This window comes from Macaca mulatta, chromosome 13 (genome assembly GCF_049350105.2).
Source record: "Macaca mulatta isolate MMU2019108-1 chromosome 13, T2T-MMU8v2.0, whole genome shotgun sequence".
NCBI classification, from domain to species: domain Eukaryota; kingdom Metazoa; phylum Chordata; class Mammalia; order Primates; family Cercopithecidae; genus Macaca; species Macaca mulatta.
The window spans coordinates 25,093,045-25,116,791 of NC_133418.1; the positions used below are offsets into that span (position 1 = coordinate 25,093,045).

Sequence of the window (23,747 nt, forward strand, 5' to 3'; positions counted from 1 at the left end):
ATATTTGGGGATTTTTCTTATGACTTTCTGGTGTGAATTTCAAATATAATTTTCTTGATTTCAAAAATATATTTTGCATAATTTGAATCTATTTAATTTTATCAAAATATCTTGTGGCTCAAAATATTAAAGTGAAACCTAGGAGAGCCAGAGTAATGCCATTTTAAACACAGCTCCATCTTGAGACTAACAAGGCACATTCCTTGCCAGCCATGATCCATGTTCATAAGATGTTCATAGTTGAGGAAACAGCCTAAGGATACCTGCAAGGACACACTTCTACAGCAGTGGAAAGTCCAGATGTCCCAATCCCATAACTGTATGTGCTTTCAAAATAACTATAGGTATGCTTTGATGTATTCACACACTAGAATGTCAAGAATAGTTTCCCTTAAATCAACAGAATAATACATTTTGTCATAATGTCTGCTCATCCGCATGTAGGCACAGCTTAGTTTAGTCTGTACATAGACAACACTCCTATATAAGAAAAACTTAAAATAAAGATGGTGTGCTCCTCTGCTTGCTTTCTGAGGATGCCTTACTCTGTAATGGAGTAGTTTTCAATAAACTATCTCTTCTCACTGCACTTTGTGACTTTCCTTGAATTTCTTCCTGCATGAAATCCAAGAATCCTCTCTTGGAGTTTGGTTCAAAATCCCCTTTTCTGGTAACAATATGGTCTATTTTAGTAAATGTTTTGAAAAGATTATGCAATCTGGTGTGCTAGTGGAGTGTTCTCAAAGCGTCAATTATGTCCAGATGGTTTATTGTGTTGTCCAATTCATCTGCATCTGCACTGGCCTGAGAGGCAGGGCTGCTACAGGGTGAACCTGCTGCAGAGCCCTTTTTTTGGCCCCCGTCCCACTCAAGGCTGGCTGACTCTTGTATCAGTCAGTCAGTGAGCCAGAACAGTATTCCAAGGTACAGAATTTCTTGCCTCCAGAATCCATAAAGGCCTACCAGGTCCTTCCTGCCTTCAAAGACAAAGACACTTATTAGATACAATGGAATGGAATATGCATTCCTCTTCCCGTGAACTCTGTTTATGAAGCACGCTTTACAGCTAGCTTATTCACTGGAGCATCATTTAGTGCCATTTAATGGCAGCTATAGAACCAAGTGCCCAGAAATACCAACTACAGTGAAATACAAGCTGCAGGAAATCAGTCTTGCAACTACAGCCAAATAACTCTAGAACTGTTTCAAGTTCATCCTGATACTTGGAGACATTCTATCAATGAGCACCAGAGTTAGTGAGAGCTATTTCCTCCTAAGAATTAGCTGGGTGGAGCCAAGAAGAAAGTTTATTCACCACCTAGAGATTGACACACATCTTCATCATAAGAATCTCCATTGCATCAGCAGCATATGAATTGTGAAGAGTGACAGGCTGCAGTCACACTGTCTTCCACATTGATTCATAGTATTTCAGAATGTCACCCTTGTAAGCCAGACAACACCAATATTTTATTTTGGTTTCACCAGCACAAAAGATATTTTGTGTCACTTTGCTTACATAAGAAGCCCACTCTTTGATCCCAACTGGATCTTTCTTCACTACTGCACTCACCAGGGGATTTGCATGTTGTACCCTAGGGAAGACCTTCCCCTGTGAACCTGAGATAAAAGCTCATCTCTAACCTTGCTTTGAGTGATCAGGACTCCTCAGCTCACCTTCTCACAATGAGGCTCCCTGCTCAGCTCCTCGGACTGCTGATGCTCTGGGTCCCTGGTAAGCACAGAAGAGAGGAGAATGGGACTGGAGGGTGAGCTTTGGGGATTCTACTGCCTCCCACTTGTGTTCTGTTCACATGTCAGATGCAGATGTCTTGCCCTTCAGCAAAGGGAATTTAATATTTAGACCTGTAAGAACTAAGAACAAGCTACAAGGAAAAAGAATAGTGCACTGTTGAGAACTTCAAAAAGAAAGAGGCCACTTTGTGCCTTTAATTATTGGATCATTTTTGGATACTGGATAAATGTAGTGTATGAATCTAATCAAACACAAAAAAGTAGCCTAACATATACAATAAAGCTAAATTATAAAAATGTCTCACAATGTTTGTATGTAATGTACTTCTCACTGTTATTATTTTGGGATCCAGTGGGGATATTGCGATGATCCAGAATCCACTCTCCCTGCCTGTCCCTCCTGGACAGCCAGCCTCCATCTCCTGCAGGTCTAGTCAGAGCTTCCTGCATAGTGATGAAAGCACCTATTTGGATTGGTACCTGCAGAAGCCAGGCCAGTCTCCATGGCTTCTTATCTACCTAATTTCTCACAAATTCTATGGAGTCCCAAGCGAGTTCAGTGGCAGCAGGTCAGGGACAGGTTTCACACCTAAATTCAGCAAGGTGGAGGCTGAGGATGTTGGAGTTTATTGCTGTGAACAGGGTCTGCAAGGTCCTCACACAGTGGTATAGCTCCAAACACAAACCTTCCTATTTGGGATGGCCCAGCTGTCCACAGGTGTTTGCATGGGAAGCCTGCATGGCAGATTCTGAGTTGGCTTCACAGGTAGATGTTAGATGACTGAAGGGAATAATTTGCAGAAAGATCCAGATGGTTCTGGCCCCATCACTGTAACAGCCTTATTTCACATGGCTCAAGCAGAAGAATGAAGGTGATCAAAATGATCTCTGAGCAACTAGACATGACAGAAGAGAGAGCTACCTTGAAAGTGCATTCTGATCCTCCCTGAGTTTCCTGCATTTGTCAATGAGATTTAGTCAGCCTAACAGCAAGAAAATTGAGGCATACTCATGGCTACAAAAGTTGGGTAGATGTTAGGATTAGCAGGTTTTATTATATTTTTACACGATAATATTTGGTAATATTCAGAAATTGGTATTTTCCCACTCTTTAACTTCCTACCTCTCCATTACCAGTTATACCAAACCGCCACTTACATGCCTGTGATTTCACTCTACACAAGCTATACTCAGCGGGAGTGTGGCTCACAGCAATTGGTGAAAATGTTTAGTTTGCAAATATCTAAATAGACTTTGTCATTTCATAGTGGATATAACATTTTATCCCAAAAGTCTTTGATTTGCCTCAACTGCCTTTTGTGAGAGAAAAGGAGAGTTCTTAGAATCACAAGTGGATTTTGAAAATAAAAGTATAAGCCATTTGGTGACAACTGCAGAGGGGAGTGCCCACAAATTTCAGCTGTACAGTACTGATACCTCCAGCTGGGGTAAATCAGCCATCCAACCACAGCCAGAATGTTACTAGGCAGCCCAGAAACAGTTCCAGGGCATTTTCACATAACTTTTAAAAAAATCTTTATACAGTATCTGAGCTGCTTTAGTTAGGAGGATCTAAAATTTGACATTATAATTTTTCATTACTTCTGCTGTGTGTACCTCCGTCTAGTCCTTATGTCAATACAACCCCAGGGTGAAGTCAGGTCAAATTCATGAGAGCCATATTTACCCTGTTCCAAGTTCTGGTTTAAAGATTTGCATTTGCTTATCAAATTGAAGATATCAGTGCTATGAAAATGGATATTCATAAAACACCCCCTCTCCTTCACAAATGTTAACATTGGGGTACATTTCATAACCTATTTCTCATTATCTCTTCTTTTTTGTTGTTGTCTGCTACAATTTCTGGTGGTAGTTGAACTACAGTTATGACCAATACTATGAGTCTGAATCCAAGGCAAATTGCTCTTAACTAATCTTGAAAACTTAGCATTAATCCAGAAACAATGATGTCACTGTTATGTAGGGGCATACTTAGGATTAGCTTTATTGACCAGCAAATATTCAGTTAACTATTTCCATGGAATCAACAAGTTTTTCCTTCTATTTTACTCTAAATAGTTAATTTTTGTATAACAGATTTCCTAGGATATTCTGGTTAGTATAAATTCTCATAGTTTCAAATTTCACCTATGGCTGTTAGGATTCCAGAATATAAGAAAGGCAATCATTCTTTGGGTTGAGAAAATTCCTAATTTGTGAGAGCAAGAGTATAAAATAAGAGTAAAATTTGACTAAATTAGTTTTTAGTAAGTTGTTGTAGGCTCTAGTTTTTTGTTAAACTTTATAATTTTATCCCATAACTACTTCCAGGAGTTCATAAGTTATTTTATTTTATTCTATTTTATTTCTTTTTATTTTATTGCTGATCCTTATTTTTTTTATTTGGCATAAAAAGTGTTATAGAAGAGCCAGTATGAACAATTCTAGAATTATAGAAAGATGAGGACTGTTGCTGCTTAAAGACCACTGAAACAGTGAGCTACCTGCGGCTCCTGCACAAGAAAGATCAAGACGGAGGAGAAGTTTACAACTCTGAGTCCCCTGCTCCCTTAAGGCAGAAAGTCACCATTTCCACTTTCTGATGAAGATATTTTCTCATTATTATCTCATTGTAACTAAGAGTGACCACCAAACACTTCATTTACCTATTGCATCTTACTTTATCTAATGTTTTTGATTGTTGTTCATTGGAAATAAAACAAAGTGGTTAAAACACAATTTTGGTTGATTTCAGAAATTAGTGTAAGGGATATAATTTGGTTCTTGTTTTTTTCTGAAGCTCTTAAAATTTCTTTTTTTAAAGTTTATCTAAGTATTTTATAGATTCTTGAAATTATTTAAACTGGAAGAAAAAACATTGGATTTGAGAATTCTAAGTTGATATTCTCCATTTTCCTGCAAGTAAACTATCTTATCTAAATTAAAAATACAAAAAAAATTGTTTACTTTGTCATTTCAGTATATTTATACAAATTCTTATTTCAAAGACAGACGTAACCACAGTTTAAAATGCTATTGTCCTTGATTCTATCTCTAAACTCTTCTTGACTTTTCCACTTTTCATTTGTCTGGCAAATCAAATTTTCTTACAAGGTGGAATAGACAAATCTCACATTTAAAAAAATGAAAATTATTAAACTTCCAAACAAGCTCTGGTTTTTGAGAAAAACTTCTTTTCAAGATAGAGGATCCTGTCTTCCAGAGTGAGCCTAGAGCAGATATCTTAGAGGAAGTTAAAAACTTTTAAGGTGGGGAATGCTCAGGTAGGCAATGGAATTATTGTCTCACTTTATCCAGTTAGTCTGTGGATGAGTCGGGCTCAGCAGAAAGTTTAACATTTACAGATAAAAAGCCTTCATCTCCAACACATGATTCTCAAATTCATTTTTATGGTTCGGTTGAGTACCTCTGCAGGATTTTTTTAGTATTTACTTTAAGTAAAAGGAAAGAAAAAGAATTTAAACATTTGGATACAAATTCATATTAGGTAGATCAAAAATGGGGTCTTGACGACGCAGAGAAGTCAGACATGTAAACATACTAATGTCTCCCAGTGTTTAGAGAGAATATATAAATTTGGAGGATAAACACGCCCACAGAGCCTTCTCTGAACCTGTAACACAGAATGGTTAGCCATGAATTTTACTTCTTCCGGGTGACAATTTATAGTTATTTAGAAAAGACAACCAGCTTTCATTACAAGTGCCTTGAAGCCAGGAATCCACTCTAGACAATCTGCATTTGGGACTAGGCTAAAAATCTCTGCTGGTTGAGATTTTAAAAACCATTTTATTGAGATAATTGACATACAAAAAAAAATACTGTACATATTTAATGTACACAGTTTCACGAGTTTGAAGATTAGTACACACCCATGAATCCTTCACCACAATCAATGCTATAAGGAGCCTCCATTTGGGTATGGGAAGGAAACACACACATGGGTATGTATTCTAGTGCAAAGCATTATGGGTTTGGAGAGTTTAGGTTGATACAGTCTACAGCACAAAGACTACAGGATGTGCAACAGCGATATATAAATGAATCAAAGCTCTGTTTACTGCCCTCGAAGTTGTGTATTGCTAAACTGCAGGTTTATTTTAAAACTACTACCATCAAGTTCAAATTTTACACAACTAATTATTTCAAAAATAGCCCTCAAATTTTATTTTTTTGCCATTTAGACACTGCTTGCTTTGTATATGCCAGGAAACCTCACCTGCTGCCAATAAATAAGGTAAGATCCAGGCAATAAAATCCCCAAACTGCAACTGTCCTCTGGAGCTTTCTGACCCAGGGTGTCCCCATCGTGCTGCTGTGTGACATCACCTAGACACACAAGCCCCCTTCGCCAGCGTCCCTTTCCTCACGTGTTTTCTCATTTCCCTTCCTTTCTGAATAGCAACCTGGCACCTTCACCTCTGCAAAGACTCCTGCTGTGATGGACTTGTCCCTGTGAGCCCCTCAAAGTTTCACCCAATAAATGCGTGTGTTACTGCCACTCTGTGGTCACCTCTTTTTCCTTGATAAGCCCCCAAATCTCCTACAAATAGGATCACACTCCACCCTACCAACACTGAATCCAGCTTAATGGACACAAAAAATTCCACTGCCAAAACTCTTCTTTCCCAAGTCATATATATATAAAACATATATATATCATGTATACATTATATATATGATATATATATAAAACTCCTGCACAAGAAAGATCAAGACAGAGGGGAAGTTTACAACCCGGAGTCCCCTGCTCCCTTAAGGCAGAAAGTCACCATTTCCACTTTCTTAATGAAGATATTGTCTCATTATTATTTCGTTATAAGTAAGAGTGACCACCAAACAATTCATTCACCTATTATGTCTTACTTTAATGTTTTTGATTGTTGTTCATTGGAAATAAAACAAAGAAGTTAAAACACAATTCTGGTTGATTTCATGTAATATATATTATTACATATATACACACAAACACACACACACACACACATATATATATAAAAAATGTGCTTTTACACTTATGGACCCCCAAACAGAATTTGACAAGGAAGTTGAACTACAAGAAAACAGATCTATATAAGTCTGTCCTCATGTAGTTGAATGTGGCCAAGACCGGAGACCCACAGTGGCCTGCTTCCCACCTGGATCTAAACGTAGGCTGTTCTTACAAATTTTATCAATTCTTATCTTTGTCCAGTGTGGAGTGATCCACTTTGCTGCTGTTGTCAACGTTTTGGCATGGTGTATTAATATACAGAAGGGGGAGATTCCCGTTTAGAATTAAGAATATTATACTCCTAGTCTATTGACAGTATGAGAAAATTTCAAAGTCTTTTTCTGATGAAAGAATTCTTACAAAATTTTACGTGTTCTGGATACTTAAGGGCGACAGATTTTGAGATAAAATAACCAATTACAAGGCAGACTTTTTAAAGGTTTATCATTAATTTTTACTGGTAATAGCAATACTCTGAAATTCAAAAAGGATTATTTTGTAAGAATAATATTTTTAATAATTGATTTATAATAAAAGAAAACGTGACAAATCTCTCACTGTTACTCATTTTCCCACAATTCAAGTTGCTATATTAGATAGTGGAAATAACTAATTATTTTTTAAGAAGTTATATTTTTAAAGAGCTCATTTTTAGAGTAGTTTTGGAAGATGTGGATTCTCGTATCTTTCTCTGACACGGGCAAAACCTCCCCAGTTATCAACATTCCCCACCATAGTGAACCTACATTGACACAACATTATCACCCAGAGTTTAGATTAGGGTTCCTTAGTTTAAATTAGGGTTCACTTATGATGTCGTACATGTTATAGGTTTTGAAAAATGTATACGAGTTGCGGTTCCGGTCCGGCCGCGCCGCAGCCAGCTCTCGGCTCTCAGCCGCAGCGCCCCGCCCCCTCGCTCCGGACCGGCAGGCGGCGGCTGCAGGGCGGGTCCCTGGGCCACATGGCTGAGGGAGACGCAGGCAGCGACCAGAGGCAGAATGAGGAAATTGAAGCAATGGCAGCCATTTATGGCGAGGAATGGTGTGTCATTGACGACTGTGCCAAAATATTTTGTATTAGAATTAGCGACGATATAGATGACCCCAAATGGACGCTTTGCTTGCAGATGATGCTGCCGAATGAATACTCAGGTACAGCTCCACTTATCTACCAGTTGTATGCTCCTTGGCTTAAAGGGCTAGAATGCGCGGATTTATCAAATAGCCTCGAGGAAATATATATACAGAATATTGGTGAAAGTATTCTTTACCTGTGGGTGGAGAAAATAAGAGATGTTCTAATACAAACATCTCAGACGACAGAACCAGGCCCAGATGTAAAGAAGAAAACTGAAGAGGAAGAGGTTGAATGTGAAGATGATCTCATTTTAGCACGTCAGCCAGAAGGTTCGGTTAAAGCACTGGATTTTGATATCAGTGAAACTCGGACAGAAGTAGAAATAGAAGAATTACCTCCGATTGATCATGGCATTCCTATTACAGACCAAAGAAGTACTTTTCAGGCACACTTGGCTCCAGTAGTTTGTCCCAAACAGGTGAAAATGGTTCCTTCCAAATTGTATGAGAATAAGAAAATAGCTAGTGCCACCCACAACATCTCTGCCTACAGAATATATTGTGAGGATAAACAGACTTTCTTACAGGATTGTGAGGATTATGGGGAAACAGCAGCTGGTGGGCGTCTCTTCATCTCATGGAGATTTTGAATGTGAAGAATGTCATGGTGGTAGTATCACGCTGGTATGGAGGGATTCTGCTAGGACCAGATCGCTTTAAACATATCAACAACTGTGCCAGAAACATACTAGTGGAAAAGAACTACACAAATTCACCTGAGGAGTCATCTAAGGTTTTGGGAAAGAACAAAAAGTAAGAAAAGACAAGTAGAAGAATGAATATTAATACCTGAAACTATAGGAAAGGTTAATTTGCCTATAATCATATATACATTACATAGTCATCAAGGAATATATTGTGCAGAGAGAGTATCCTTGACTGCTCAAGTCAGCCAATTCAGCATGGATACCAACATTAACTTTTCTTCTTTGGTTATATCATCTGCCAAAAATAAAGAACTTATGATCTATTCATGTGTGTTTCAGGCTTATTTGGGAGAACTAATTGGAACTTAATCACCACTTCATCTAATTTTAGGAGGGTAACAGTTGCCCAGGGCGGTACCTGAATTAACTATCCATTTCAGTGCATGTCAAGTGCCTTTGTTAGGTGGAGAAGAAATGTCTCTAGAGGAATATAAATACCTGATTTCTTGTCATCGAGATTCTCGTACTGTTAAATGAATATTGCCTGTTACTGCTCTTTATGGCTTACTGGAATAGCAGCTCATTTAAGATTGATCTTGGAGAGTTTCTTCTTGTGATTTTAGTTCACAAGTATGTCACCTTTCATTTTATAGTGTTCATCATTGATTAACGGATTAAGTGAAAATCCAGGAGTATCCATCTGCAGTTATGTGCTGAGGTGATAATTCATCCAACATATTTGTTAGCATAAATATTATGCCTCAATTTCTGTTGCAAATTGGTGATTGTGAAATTTCAGAAAGTGATTTTCTAGTCTCTGCTTTTTTTGTTTAATTCTTGTAATGTAAGCAATAAATATGGAGTGTCAGTAGTCTCCTTCCACTCCAAAAAAAAAAAAAAGTATAATAAGAAATATCCATCTTTGTAGTATCAGACATAACAGTTTCACTGCCCTAAAAATTGTTCACCTCCCCCATTCATCCCCCACCCTCCCAAATCCCTAACTACCACTGATCCTTTCACTGTCTGTATGGTTTTGTCTTTTACAGAATATCATATAGTTGAAATAATATAATATGCAGTCTTTTCAGATTGACTTTTCCACTTAGTGATATGTATTTAAATTTCCTCCGTGTTCTTTCATGGTTTGATAGCTTGTTTATTTTAGGCAATGAATAATATTCCATTCTCTGGATGCTCAATTGTGTTGGATACACAAGAATTGACACTGGATTAAATCAATTAATTTTTAACTACTGAATCAGCCTTTCATACCTGGTATGGATTTCATACCATAAATCCAACTTGGCATACTATATTGTACAGTGTTTTTTATACATTGTTGTAGTCAATTTGCTAATACTTTGTGGAAGATTTTTGCATCTATGTTCATGAGAAATATTTGTAGTTCTATTTTCTTGTAACGTCTTTGCCTGGTTCTGTTAGTAGACTAGTATTTCCATCACAGAATGACTTAGGAAGTATGCCCTTTGCTTCTATCTTGTGAAATAGACTGAGAATTTGAAGAATTTGTGCCTTAAATATTTGATAGAATTCACCATTGAATCCATCTGAATCTGGTGCTTTATTTTTTATAAAGGTTGTTAGTTATTTATTCAATTTATTAAATATGTAAAATATTTGTATGCCAGTTTATACTGTCTATTTCTTTTAGTTAGTTTTGGTAGATTCCTTCTTTCAAAGACTTTGTCCATTTCATCAAAGTTATTAAGTTTGGGTCATAGCATTGTTTATAATATTACTATAACATACTTTTAAGCTTCGTGGGATCTGTAGTGATATCCCCTCTTTCAGTTCTGCTATTAGTAATGTGTGTGCTTTCTGTGTTTCCTTAGCTTGGCTTCAGACTTACCAATATTATTTGTATTTTCATAGTATTAGCTTTCAATGTTTTTTTTCTGTTGACTTCCTGTTTTCAATTTTTTTATATCTGCTTTAATATTTATTTCCTTTCTTCTGCCTAATTTAGATTTAATTTGATCTTCTTTTTCTAATTTCATACAGTGAAAGCTTAGATTGCTGATTTTAGATTTTTCTTCTTTCTTATTTATACATTTGATAATATAAATTTCCCTCTCAGCACCTCCTTTTGCTGTATTCCACAAATATTGATGAGTCATGTTTTTATTTCTATTTAGATCAAAATCTTCTAAAATTTCTCCTGAGATTTCTTCTTTGACTCTTTTGTTATTTGGAAGTGTGCTGTTTAATCTCCACATATTTGGGTATTGTCTGCATTTTGGTATTGATTTATATTTTAATCCCATTGTGGTTTGAGAGAAGGCACTGAGTGATTTCTATTTTTTTTTAAATATGTTACTGTGTGTTTTATGACCCAGAATTAAGTCTGTCACAGAGAATATTCCATGTGATCTTGAAAAAATATGTGTTTGTACAAAACAGTGTACAGATGGCAATTATACATAGCTCATTGATAGTGTTGTTGAGTTTGACTGTTTTTATGGGTTTTCTGCCCCCTGAATCTATCTATTTATGATAGCGAAGTGTTGAAGCCTTTAACTATAATCATGGGCTCAGCTGTATCTTCTTGTAGTTCTATCAGTTTTTGCCTCATTTATTTTGACAGTCTGTTGTTAAGCTCACATACGTTAAGCATTGCTTTGTCTTCTTGAAGAATTTGCCCCTTTTTCATATGTAATGCTCTTTCTGTCCATGATCACTTTCCTTGCTTTGAGATCTTCTTTTCTGAAATTAATATAGTTACTTGTGGTTTCTTTTGATTAATATTAGCATGGTATATCTTTCTCCATTCATGTACTTTTCAATCTATATGTGCCTTAATATTATATTTAGATTTCTTATAGACACCATAGAGTTGAATCTTACTTTTTGTTATACTCTAATAATATGTCTTTTAACTTGTACATTTAGACACTTGATGCTCCAACTAATTATTGATGCCTTGGATTAATGTCTACCATATTTTCACTGTTTTCTATTTATTGTCCTTGGGTTTTTTTTTTCTATTTTTATCTTCTACTTGTTTCTGCCTTTTTATGGTTTTAATTTAGCATCTTATACATTTCTATTTTCTCTCTTTTATTAGCATATTAGATTTTTTCACCACTTTTAGTGTTGTTCTGAAGTTTTCAAGATACATTTACAACTAATCCAAGCCCACTTTCAAATACTCCTATAACATTTCATAGGTCATGTGAGTACCTGATAATAACAAAGTATTCCTAATTTTTTCCATTTGTTGCATTATTGTCATTCATTTCACTTATATGTAAGTATAAATAAGTATGCATATATGTGTATATGTATTTATATATGTAAATGTATACATCAGCATGCATAATAATCACATTACTATTATTTTGAAAAAAATTTATATCAGTTAAGAATAAGAAAAATATATTCCTTAATTTTTCCTTCACTTATTTCTTCTTGATGCTCTTCTTTTATGCAAATTCAAATTTCTGACCTATACTATATTCCTTCTCTCAAAAGAACTTTTCTTTTTCTGTTTGTTACAAAGCATGTTTACTGGCAACAAATTTTCCAAATTTTTGTTTGTCTGAGAAAGCCATCATTTATCATTTCCTTTTGAAGGATGATTTCATAGAAAACAGAATCCTAGGTTGGTGGTTTTCTGCTCTCAGCACAAAACACGTCACTCTCCTCTCCTCTTGCTTGCATTGAAGTGAAGAATCCTTCCTGTTTCACAGAAGTTGGATACAATATTTACATTTGCTCCTCTATACAAAAGGTTTGTTTCTCTTATGTTCATGCTCTTTCTCTCTCTCTTTTCAATACTTTTTCTTTGTTTTTGACTTCCTATAGTTTAAAAATTATATGCTCAAGTGTTTTTTGTTTTTGTTTTTGTTTTGTTTCTTTGTTTGTTTTGCTTGTTTGCTTATTTTGGCATTTATACTGCTTAGTGTTTCCTGATCTTCCTGGATCTGTGGTTCGATGTCTGACATTAATTTAGAAATATTTTTAGCCAGTACTGTTTCCTTTATCACCCCTCCACCCCGTCCTCCTCCTTTTTCTTCGTGTTCGTTAACCTATTTGCCTTTTGCCCAAGAGTACTTGCTGGCAGCACTTGCAACTACGGTGTTTACCTCAAGAAGAAAGTGAGAATGTGACCAACATTCCACAATGATACTGTGATTGAAGCAGACAACAGAAATGGAAAGAAAACTAAAAAGCCATATGTCATTGTGGACCCTAATGAGAAGATGGGAGCAGTGGACTCAGATGATTTGATGCTCACTTCTTCAGAAAGCACAAGATTTGGTCTAAGCAAGTATTTCACTACCTTCTAAACATTACAGTGCTGACTGAACCTCTACATCCTGTTCAAGAAGGATAATCCTGAGCACACGATTAGCCATGTAAACTTCAGACTGACATGGATTGAAAAAATACTGTTAAAGCATCACAAGCCAGGGCAGCAAAGTCTTCCAGCTCACCCTTGCTCTGATGATATCATACCTCTTCACCTGTATGGAATACCTTTCCCCAAGAGCATACCACCAACATCAGGCAAACGAAATCCAACAGGTCGCTGCAAAGTTTGCTGCTTGTACAAAGACAAGCCTAGCGAGACAACCTGAAGAGAAATGTGATATTTTTGTGTGGAATGTGATATTCCACTTTATGTTGTTCTTGAAACATAAATTTTTGAAATTTACCACACAAAAAATTATTAAATACTGATTATCATATACATTTCTGTTATATTAGGATTAGAGACAAGTTCTGTTTAGAAATAATTCCAAGAATAGATTTTATATTTTATTTCACATTGAAAATCAGTCAGATTTGCTTCATCCACAAAGAATGTGTTCATGTAAAATCACATGAATGCCGGTAGAAAAGTGTACTTTTTTTTCTAAAGAGAAAAAGGGTTAAACAATGTAACACCTTTTGTATCTGTCTCACAGTTCTTGGGCCTTTGGTTTTCAGTCTTTGTTCTCTTTTCTTTTCATTTTTGGAGACTTCTGTCAATATACTCTCAAAATCAGACTCTTTTTTTCTCAGCCATACCCAGTCCTTTCTGTTACAGTGTTCTGTTTTGTTTTTTCATCTCTAGCATTTTTTTTTTTTTTTTGCTTTTTCTTGGGATCTTCATCTTTCAGTTTACATTTCTCCTCTTTTAAAAATTACAACATCCCTGCCATGTCTGGTTTCGACGCTTGCTTGATCTCTTCAAACCGTGTCTTTTTGTCTTTTATTATGCCTTATAATTTTTACTTGATAGCCAGATAAAATATATTGAGTGAAGGGAAGTGCTAGAAATAGGCCTTTAATAATATGGGGGTAAGATATAGGGGAAGAGAAGCATTCTATACTCCTATGCTTAGGGTTCAGTGCTTTAGTGAGCTTATGTCTGTGGACTGTTAACATCACAAGTGTCTCTGCTTCTTTCTCCACCATGTAGGTGGCACAGGATCTAGAGCTGGATGGGGTTGACTATTTCTCTTTCTCTAGTCAGTTAGACAATAATAAAACTGTATGTAGCATATTAGGCTGGTTAAATAGTTTCTCCCTAGAGTTGAGCTTAAGAACCAGTGCTCTGACTTCCGCCCTATACAATTGTATCATGATTTTTGGTTCAATCAACTTACTGTGCTTCTATTAGTGAGAAAACTATAGTCACCCCAAGAAATGTGAATCATATTTAATATATGAAAAAAATTGCTATATTGTGTATGCTATAGTTCTGTCGTTATTATTGTAGGTTCTCAAACATTGGATTATGTGTTATAAAACACATTTTGCATTTCTGCTTTTACACTTGATATTGTATAATAAACAGATCAATTGTTTGAAATTAACGCTTTCAAAACTTGTATGACTTTTCATAATATGAAAATAGCACAATTTATTTAGCCATCTCTTACTGATAGGCATTCAGATGTTTCCTTAGACAATATGGAGTTTTTATTTCTATAGGCAATTTTCTTAGTAGTAAGTTTGGGTTAACAAGTATACATATTCTAAATTTCACTCCAATAGTGAGCAGAGATTACTTAGGAAAGTCTGTAGAAATCCACATTGCAGCCACCAAAGTAAGGGCTTTTCCATCCCCCTCCATTCCCACCAGCAGAGGGAGGCATAAGGCTTTAAGATTTTGCCAATTATTTCATGGAAAAGGGCAATTCATTTTTTTTCAAGGTTTTCAAGTAATAAAGCTTATGGTTTTTTTTTTTTTACTTTTTGTTTTTACATAGTTACAGGTTCACGGGAAGTTGCAAAGAAATATACAGAAGTCTCATGCATCTTCATTCAATTTCCTCCAATTTTGACATCTTTCATAGTACAATACCAAAGACAGGAAATTAACATTGGTGTCATCCATAGAACTTATTCAGTTTTCACAAGTTACACATGCACACAATTTTTGTTTGTTTATGTGATTGTGTTTATGTGTGTGTAGCTCGATGTGAATGAATCATGTATGTGGCCTTCTATAACCACCACTGTAATCAAGAAACTCAGCTAAATCATCACCACAAGACTCCTGGTGTTACCCTTTTACAGCCACCCTCACCTTCTCTACCCCATCCTTAACCCTTGGCAAACACCACGTAGAAGACATCATACCATAAGTACCATTTCGAGATTGGCTTATTTCGCTGAATATAATACCCTTGAGGCTCATCAAAGTTGGGTATAGCAATAGTTTATTGCTTTTTATTTCTGAATGTATTCTATGATATGATGACCCCAGTTTATTTAACTGTTTACTTACTGAAAGACATTTGGGTAATTTCCTTGATTTAGCTACTATAAATAAAGCTTCTGTGAACATTTGTGTACAAGTTTCTGTATAATAATGTTTTATTTCTCTGAGATAATTGCTCAAGAGTTCATTTGCTAAATTGCTTAAGTCCACTTTCAATTTATTACAACCCTTTAAGAGAGATTTCTTTTCAGATCAAAAACTTCAATTTAGGTGAGGTGTAATTTATTAATTTTTCATTTTATGGATTATTTTTCTAATTTAAATTTGCTTTCTTTATCATTTTGTGAGATGTCTTTGTTATAGTCTATTTTTATTTTTATATGTATTGATTTTCTTCAGTGTATAATTTTATGTTTGACATTGATTTAAAACTTCTACTTAGAAACTTTATATTAGGTTTCTGTTGCTTTCTTTATATATTTATTTTTTGTTTCTTTTAGAATTCCTTTTTCTTCTGGCTTACAAATAGTCTCTTTAAATACCAAGTCAGATATATATTCATATAAATTCTTTGTTATATAATTTTTATAGATGTATCTTTTAATATTTATGTATTTAATAAATATGTAATTCATATATATGTTATGGTGGGGTGTTTTAACATATCTTCACTTAAACATATTAACATTCTGGTCATTATGTTATTACATTTTATTTCATATGTTATTTTATTAAATTCTATAATTAAAACACATCAACTATCCATGTATATTGGGTGCCTGTTTTCTGTCCTTTCTATAATTATCTGTAATTGATTTTTTTGCCTTTTATTCTGAACTTTATTCCTTTACTAAGCTTACCTTATGTGTCTTTGACTCCATTTATTTCTTTACCTGATTATACTTTTTCTATGTTATAATAACTAGTTCTGCTTTACTTTTTAAATCCTGTACCTGTAGCCAGACACGTTTATTTTACCTATTATTTTCTTGCTAATTATCTCATCCTTGAAAATAAATTTAAGTGCTTTTTTTTTGGTGTGTCTTCTAATTTTACAATCATTTGCTGGAGAAAATGCTTTTGTTTTACTAGAGTACATCATTTTCAGAGGAGTTATCTAATGTATTATTTACTTGCTATGTATTTTTGTCAGTCCTATAGCCCTCTCCCATGGTAAATTTGTAACTTTTCAGTATTATTTCACTTCAAATTACTTATCCTTGATGGGGTTGCTTTATCCAAGTCTTCTATTTGCCAAAATATGGTATAGTTCATTATTTCTTGATCGCTCCAAACACATGTGGGTGCATTTTATCATTACCTTACCTACCTCCACCTCAGAACTGAGTCTGAGGACTGTGTCTTTGCAGGTTGTGTTTAGTAGGTCTTTTTTATCGCTTGGTTGCTGGAGAAAGAGTAGAAGACAGAGGACAGGACAGTGGACAATTTAAATTGGTCAAGTTTGTCTCTATTTTCTACAGGCTTCTTAATGATCAGTCCTCTTGGCGGCCTAAAAAAAAAAAAAATGCAAATTTCGCCCCAATCGTCTGCCTTTTACTTCCTACCTCTGTTTCTGTCCTCCTCCACCCAGAGTTGTAGGAGGGGGAAAAGCTCAAGGATTGTCCCAACCCTAATCATGGCACAAAAGTGCCAAGGGTTCAGCTGAATTTTTTCAGGACTTTCCTCATGGCATACCGGCTCCTCTGAAATATTTTATCTTTCTTTTCAATCCACAAATTGATGCTTGCCCTGTTTTCCAGAGATATCTACTAGACATCTGAAAGGTTGAAGTATGAAAACTTCTTAAATTTCTTGAAAATGTTCTTTGTTTCTTCAAGGAATACTCAAATTCCATTATTCCTACTTTCTTCTAGGGGAATAGAGCTAGGTAAGCCTAATTTAATTATTTAGGAAAAACAAGAGGGTTACAGAATTTTCCACTCAAACTCACCACACTAATCTAAGTTCCCACTCTTCATCTCCTTTGCCCTAAGGTGTAGCTGGAATTCTCAGGTGTTCATTTTCAACTGTTTATAAAAATGTAGATTTAAGGTGTAGAAAAACCATTATTGTAATTCTACCTAGATCCTTTGGGAAACCACTAATTTATTTTAGTCTAAATAAAATAAAATAAAATTTTAAAAACATAAAAACAACCCTCAGAGTGATAAAAGAAAACTTTTGGTCAAGTAGAGCTAATATGCATGTTAATATCAATGAAAAATAGAACTGAGTAATCAGGGACTCAAGTGCACAGTTGGAAGCAGTGTAGAGGGACCTCTTTGGCCCTGAACTCCATCACAAGTAACAGAATAGAATCCTGGAGTGGAGCTCATGGAGAACTGATGATTGGCATCATGCTCCCTGGCTTTTCAAGTTCCTTGTAGCCTTTTGTTGGTGTCCGCACTTTTGAAGATGCAGTTCCCTCTTCCAGACATTTTAGACTGGTTTTGGTGGGGGAAAACCTTCACCTATTGGGGGGTGAGAGTGCCAGCTGACTGGTGTGGACACCCTCTCTTGCTGTAGGAGGAGATGGAGTTCCTTAGCTCTCAGTTTCCAGTGGCAAGGCAGATGGAACCAGCAGGAATTGGGGGATGGTTATTCTCCACTCTGAATAGGATCCACTACAATGACTCTTCTGCCCCTGAGGGACTCTGGTGAATAGAGCATTGGTTTCAGGACTAAGCAGATGGAGAGACCCTGCCTTGTCCACACTGAGGCAAGTTCCTTGATTAGTTTAGTTTTCCAGTCTTCATCAAGGTTTCATACTCACTCCCCTCATCCTTTCCAGATCATGATAACATTTATAGACTTGTTTTAAATACCACTCACTCAGTGGAACAAACTTCCCCTTCCCATATGAACCAGTTTCATAAAAGCCACCCAACTTGCTTTCTCTGTCTCACAATGATAACAATTTAAAATGCATGATTATTGATAATGATAGAAAATTGTAATTTTGAATAATCAAAAGTATTTCTGAAATAACATATCCAAATGGCAGGGCAGCCCCAGTACTCTCCTCCACATGGTATCTCAAGTAGACTGGCAGGCAAAGATCCAATAGAAAAAGTCACAAAATCCCTTGGGACATGCTTGAGCTACCCTAGGAAATGTTTTGTTAGCCCCAACTCCCACTGGGTGAAATAAGAGCAGGTGTCCCCTTTGAGCACCAACCCAAACTTTTCTGAGCTGATTTGCATGTTGGGTCATTAGGCAACAGTCCAAGCTGCTTAGAGCATCCTTAAAGGCAGCTTGTCAGGGGCCCTGAGGAGCAGCCTCTAGTTCAGCTCTCAGAAATGGGGTCCTGGGCTCCTTTCCTGTGGATCCTCCTGCTCTGTGCTCCAGGTGAGGGGGTATAGAGAAACATTGGGCAAACTCATGTGGCCACCATTGTTTTTTGTTCTTGGTTGGGTTCTTGGCTGTTGGATTTAAGGCATTCATTGGAGTTTGTAAGTTCCCCAGTTATCTTGTGTTTTCTGGTTACTCAAGATGCTGCATATGACTGTGGTTACAAGTGTCACCAATGCATGGGCCTACCTGGGGACAGTCTCAGTATATCTGATATAGTTTATTTCTCTTTATCATTTCAGGCTGCAATGGGGACATTGTGCTGACCCAGTCTCCAGCCTCTTTGGCCGTGTCTCCAGGGCAGAGGGCCACCATCACCTGCAGAGCCAGTGAGAGTGTCAGTGTCTTTGGAATAAACCTCATTCACTGGTATCAGCAGAAACCAGGACAACCTCCTAAACTCCTGATTTACCAAGCATCCAATAAAGACACTGGGGTCCCAGCCAGGTTCAGCGGCAGTGGGTCTGGGACCGATTTCACCCTCACAATTAATCCTGTGGAAGCTGACGATGCTGCAGATTATTACTGTCTGCAGAGTAAGAATTCTCCTCCCACAGTGCTTTAGGTCTAAACAAAAACCTCCCCAGGCAGCTGCTCCCTGAGGCTCTAATCCCTCAGATGTGGCTTTTTATCCAGGCCCATCAGCCTGCTGTCATAGGCTTGTTTGAACAAAGGGTCAAACTATCAGAAAATCCTTAAATTGATGTTTGTGTGTGTGCACGTGTGTGTGTTACAACCAGCTTTATAATTTATTAATTTCTTTACTGCATCAGGACCTCTCAGAAATTTTCTACTTCTCAATGTATGTTTTTATGTCAAAGACCCTTACCAACAGAAAAATCTCAAACTTTAAGAAAATTTTGTAGTCATTTTTTAAAATGCTCTGAATAACCAAAATTATTGCCATATCTTTCAGATATAGGTGACCTTCTCACCTGAATTTTGACTTTTCTCCACTTTTATTTGCTGAATCCACATTAAAAGGCTTTTCTTTTTTTTTTTTTTTTTTTTTTTTTGAGACGGAGTCTGGCTCTTTCGTCCGGGCTGGAGTGCAGTGGCCGGATCTCAGCTCACTGCAAGCTCCGCCTCCCGGGTTTACGCCATTCTCCTGCCTCAGCCTCCCGAGTAGCTGGGACTACAGGCGCCCGCCACCGCGCCCGGCTAATTTTTTGTATTTTTTTTTTCTAGTTATTTAGAAACCTAACAATTGTGAGGTAGTTATCTCTGCTTATTTAATTTAGATGTCTCTGTCTCTGTGCCTTTCCCAAAAGTTAGATTCTCAGCTCTAGGTTTAATAACTTGTCTTTTACTCCTCATGCAGTGTTCATGTCCTTTTTCTTTTTTCTTTTTTTTTTTTCCAGGGTCTCACTCTGTCACCCAGGCTGGAGGGCAATGGCACAATCTTGGCTCATGTCAGCCTCCACCTCCCAGGTGCAAGTGATTCTCTTGCATCAGTCTCTCAAGTACCTGGGATTACAGGTGCCTGCCACCACGCCCAGCTAATTGTTTATATTTTTAGTAGAGATGGGGTTTCACCATGTTGGGCAGCCTGGTCATGAGCTCCTGACCTCATGATTCACCCGCCTCGGCCTCCCAAAGGGCTGGGATTACAGGTCCTTTTTCTATGATATTTTCCACGTCCATTGTCAAGGTTTTCTCTCATCTCTCTTTTTGCTTTTCTAATTGCTCTAACACTACAGGTAGAGTGGTCTCCAGAAATGCAAGTGTACGATCATGAAAAAGTTAGCGATCCTGTGCCCCTCCATCCCTACCTTGGCCTCTCTCAGTCTTCTACATCCTCCACAAAGGAAGCAGAGAAACTATGGCAAAATAGGTTTTTGCAGCATTTCAGTCTAATAAGATTTACATTGGTTTCTAAATTTGTAACCCTATCTCACTACATCTGAAATTTCATTATTAGTTGACTGGCCATGCAAATTATCATAATCACACACTCAGTGGCTTAAATTAACACACTTTCATAATTCACACGCAGTTTCTATGAGTCAGGAGCCTGGGCACAGCTTATCTGGGTCCTCTCTTCAAGGTTTCACAGGCTATAGTCAAGGTGTTGACCAGTCTGCATTCTCACCTGGGGACTTAAAGGGTCTGCTTCTGTGATCATTCAAGTTCTTGACAGAATTATTTTCATAGTAACTCTAAGGCTGAGGGTCCTGGCTTTTTGCTGGCTGTTGGATGGAGATCACCCTAAGGTCCTAGAGAACATCTGAAGTTTCCTGCCACATGGGCTACTAATAATCAAACCAGCTAGGAGAATTTCTTGGTAACAAAAAGAGTTCAGTTCCTCTTTTAGTGGCTTTGACCTAATTAAGTCAGATCCACTCAGAATAATCTCCCTTATGATTAACTCAAACCCAACTGATTCGGGACCCTGATTGCATCTGCAAAGTACCTTCAGCTTTGCAATATTGTATATGCTAGAAGGAAGTCACAAATTCTGCCCAGACTCAAGAAGAGGGAATCACACTGTTTATGAACACCAGTGGTTATGTATCATGGAACCCACCTAGGACTGTCCACTAAAGCTGTCATACTGCCTAAGTGTTTTGTTTGTTTTTATTCTCTTTCTCTCAAATGACCCCTGCCCTAAGGGGATTAAATAAGGAAGCTTCCCCTGGTAATATGTTCTTACCAGCATCAGACAAACAGATCCCTCAAAATAGTGTTTTCATCCCAGCTTCTCACATTCCTCCTGTTACTTCCTGAGTGAGGCAGTGGTGAAGGTTTCCTCTATAGAGTAGACGATTTGAAATAAATAAATAATTGTATAAATATTGGCCTGTAATTACCTGTATTAGTAAAGAAAGAAAGAATATCTAAAAACCAATGGGATAGTTTCTATCCTAAGAGACTAGAAAAAGAGGAGCCAGCAAGATTCACAGCAAGCAGATGGAAGAAAATAATAAAAAATGAGTATAAATCCATGAAGTAAAAGACAGAAAATCATTGAAACCAAAAGTTGTGTATTTGGAAAGACTGGCAAAATTGAAAATCCTTTATGACTTTTGAAGAACAAAAGAGAAGGCCAAGATTATTAAAATCAGGGTTGAAATAAGGGATATAACTGCCTACCCTACAGAAACTTTAAAAATATTGTAAGAGGATATGATAAACAATATTATGTTATTAAATTAGATAATTTAGATGAGATAGCCCAAAACTAATTCAAAAACAAATAGAAAATATGAGTAGAACTATAACAAGAGAAGAAATTTAAAAATTTCCGATAAAGAAAAGCTGAGGCCCGGTGCGGTGGCTCATGCCTGTAATCCCAGCACCTTGGGAGGCCGAAGCAGGCAGATCACGAGGTCAGGAGATTGGGACCATCCTGGTTAATACAGTGAAACCCTGTCTCTACTAAAAATACAAAAAAAAAAATCTAGGCCTGGTGGTAGATGCCTGTAGTCCCAGCTACCGGGAGGCTGGGGCAGGAGAATGGCATGAACCCAGGAGGCGGAGGTTGCAGTGAGCCCAGATCACGTCACTGCACTCCAGCCTGGGCGACAGAGTGAAACTCCGTCTCAAAAAAAAAAGAAAAAAGAAAAGTTGAGACTACATGGCTTCACTGGTGAATTCTTCAAGCATTTAAAGAATAAATATTACCAATCTTCCATAAATTATTTCAGTAAACAGAGGAGAAAAGAATACTTCCCAACTTATTCTATGAAGCCAGTATTACCGTAATAACAAAATCAAACAAAGATAGTCTAAGAAAAGAAAACCATAGACCAATATCCCCTATTAATGCATGTGAAAACATTCTCAAAAGATATTAATAAATAGAATCCAGTAGCATATAAAAATGATTATACACCATAATCAAAATGAGATTTATTAAACAATGCAAGGTAGATTGACATCTGAAAATCAATAATGTAATATGTCACATAAATACAAAAACTGTAATCATCTCAATAAATGGAGAAAGCCATTTGATAAAGCTCAAAACTCTTTTATGACAAAAGCTCTCAACAAAGTAGTAACAGAAGGAAACTTACTTTGCCTTACAAAGGATATATATGAAAAACCTACAGCTAACATCATATTTAAAGTTAAAAGAATGCTTTCCTTCTAATATTATAAACAAGCAAGGATATTCACTCTTGCTACTCAATTCAACACTGCCCTGGATGTTCTTGTCAAGCAATCAAGCAAGAAAAAAATGAAAAATAAAATACATCAATATATAAAAGAAAGAAGTAAAATTATTTTAATTACAGAAAATATAATCCTGTATGTATATTAAATGATAAGGAATATGTGTCTCCCACCACTACACATATAATCTACTAGTAACAAACAACCTTGGCAAAGTAACACAATAAAATATGCATTATGCACAAATAAATTTTATCTCTCTATACAGTTACATTTTATTGTATTTCAACAGATATCTGCAAAGTCACAAATGCTGAATTAACAAATATTGAGCCATTGGTCCTAGTGGTAGTACTGGTTTATGTTACTGTGAGCCTCTGGTCACATTTTCATTAGCTGATCAATATGTAACTTTTTGTGTGAGTATCTTAAACAGATTATATATATCTGATAAAGTCTTAAATATAGGCATATACATATAGACATACCTGTAGGTTTGGTTCCAGACCACTGCAATAAAGCAACTGTCACAATAAAGTGAATCACACAAACTTTTGGGTTTCTGAGTATATATAAAAGTTACATTTATACTATACTGTAGTCTATTAAGTGTGCAATAGCATTATGTTTTAAAAACAATGTACATAATTTAAAATACTTCATTACTAAAAAATAGTAATACCTATCTGAGGCTTCAGTGAGTAATCTTTTTGCTGGTTGAGAGTTTTGTCTCAATGTTGTTGGCTACTGGCTGATCAGGGTGGTGGTTGTTGATGATTGGGGTGATTGTGGCAATTTCCTAAAATAAGACAGCAATAAAGTTTTCTTCATTGATTGAATTTTCCTTTAATTAAATATTTCTCTGTAGCATGACATACTTTTTGATAGCATTTTACCTATAGCAATACTTCTTTCAAAATTGGAGTCAATCCTTGAGCCCTATTGTTGCTTTATCAACTAAGGTTTTTTTATACAATTATGAATCCTTTGTTGTCATTGTAACCTTGCTCACAGCATCTTCACAGCAGTAGATTCCCTCTCAA

The 23,747-nt window shown here is 36.4% G+C and overlaps 1 protein-coding gene and 1 pseudogene across 51 annotated transcripts in view; both read left to right on the forward strand.

Moving 5' to 3' along the window:
• Positions 1-23,747, forward strand: part of LOC701504 (immunoglobulin kappa light chain) — a 676,887-nt gene that overhangs the window by 491,618 nt on the left and 161,522 nt on the right. For 3 of the 50 annotated variants that reach the window (XM_077959020.1, XM_077959023.1, XM_077959019.1), the window contains exons 1-2: positions 18,414-18,582; positions 18,828-19,137. The exons of 43 other annotated variants lie outside the window; for them this stretch is intronic. In XM_077959020.1, the coding sequence (XP_077815146.1) occupies positions 18,534-18,582; positions 18,828-19,137 (359 nt within the window). In that variant the 5' untranslated portion in view covers positions 18,414-18,533. Of the gene's footprint in view, positions 1-18,413; positions 18,583-18,827; positions 19,138-23,747 lie in introns of those variants that run through there. 4 more of the 50 variants (XM_077959022.1, XM_077959025.1, XM_077959021.1 and 1 more) reach the window with 2 other exon arrangements.
• On the forward strand, positions 7,689-8,670 carry LOC700324 (protein IMPACT pseudogene; annotated as a pseudogene). Its single transcript, XR_013402653.1, has one exon. The product of XR_013402653.1 is annotated as a protein IMPACT pseudogene (transcript).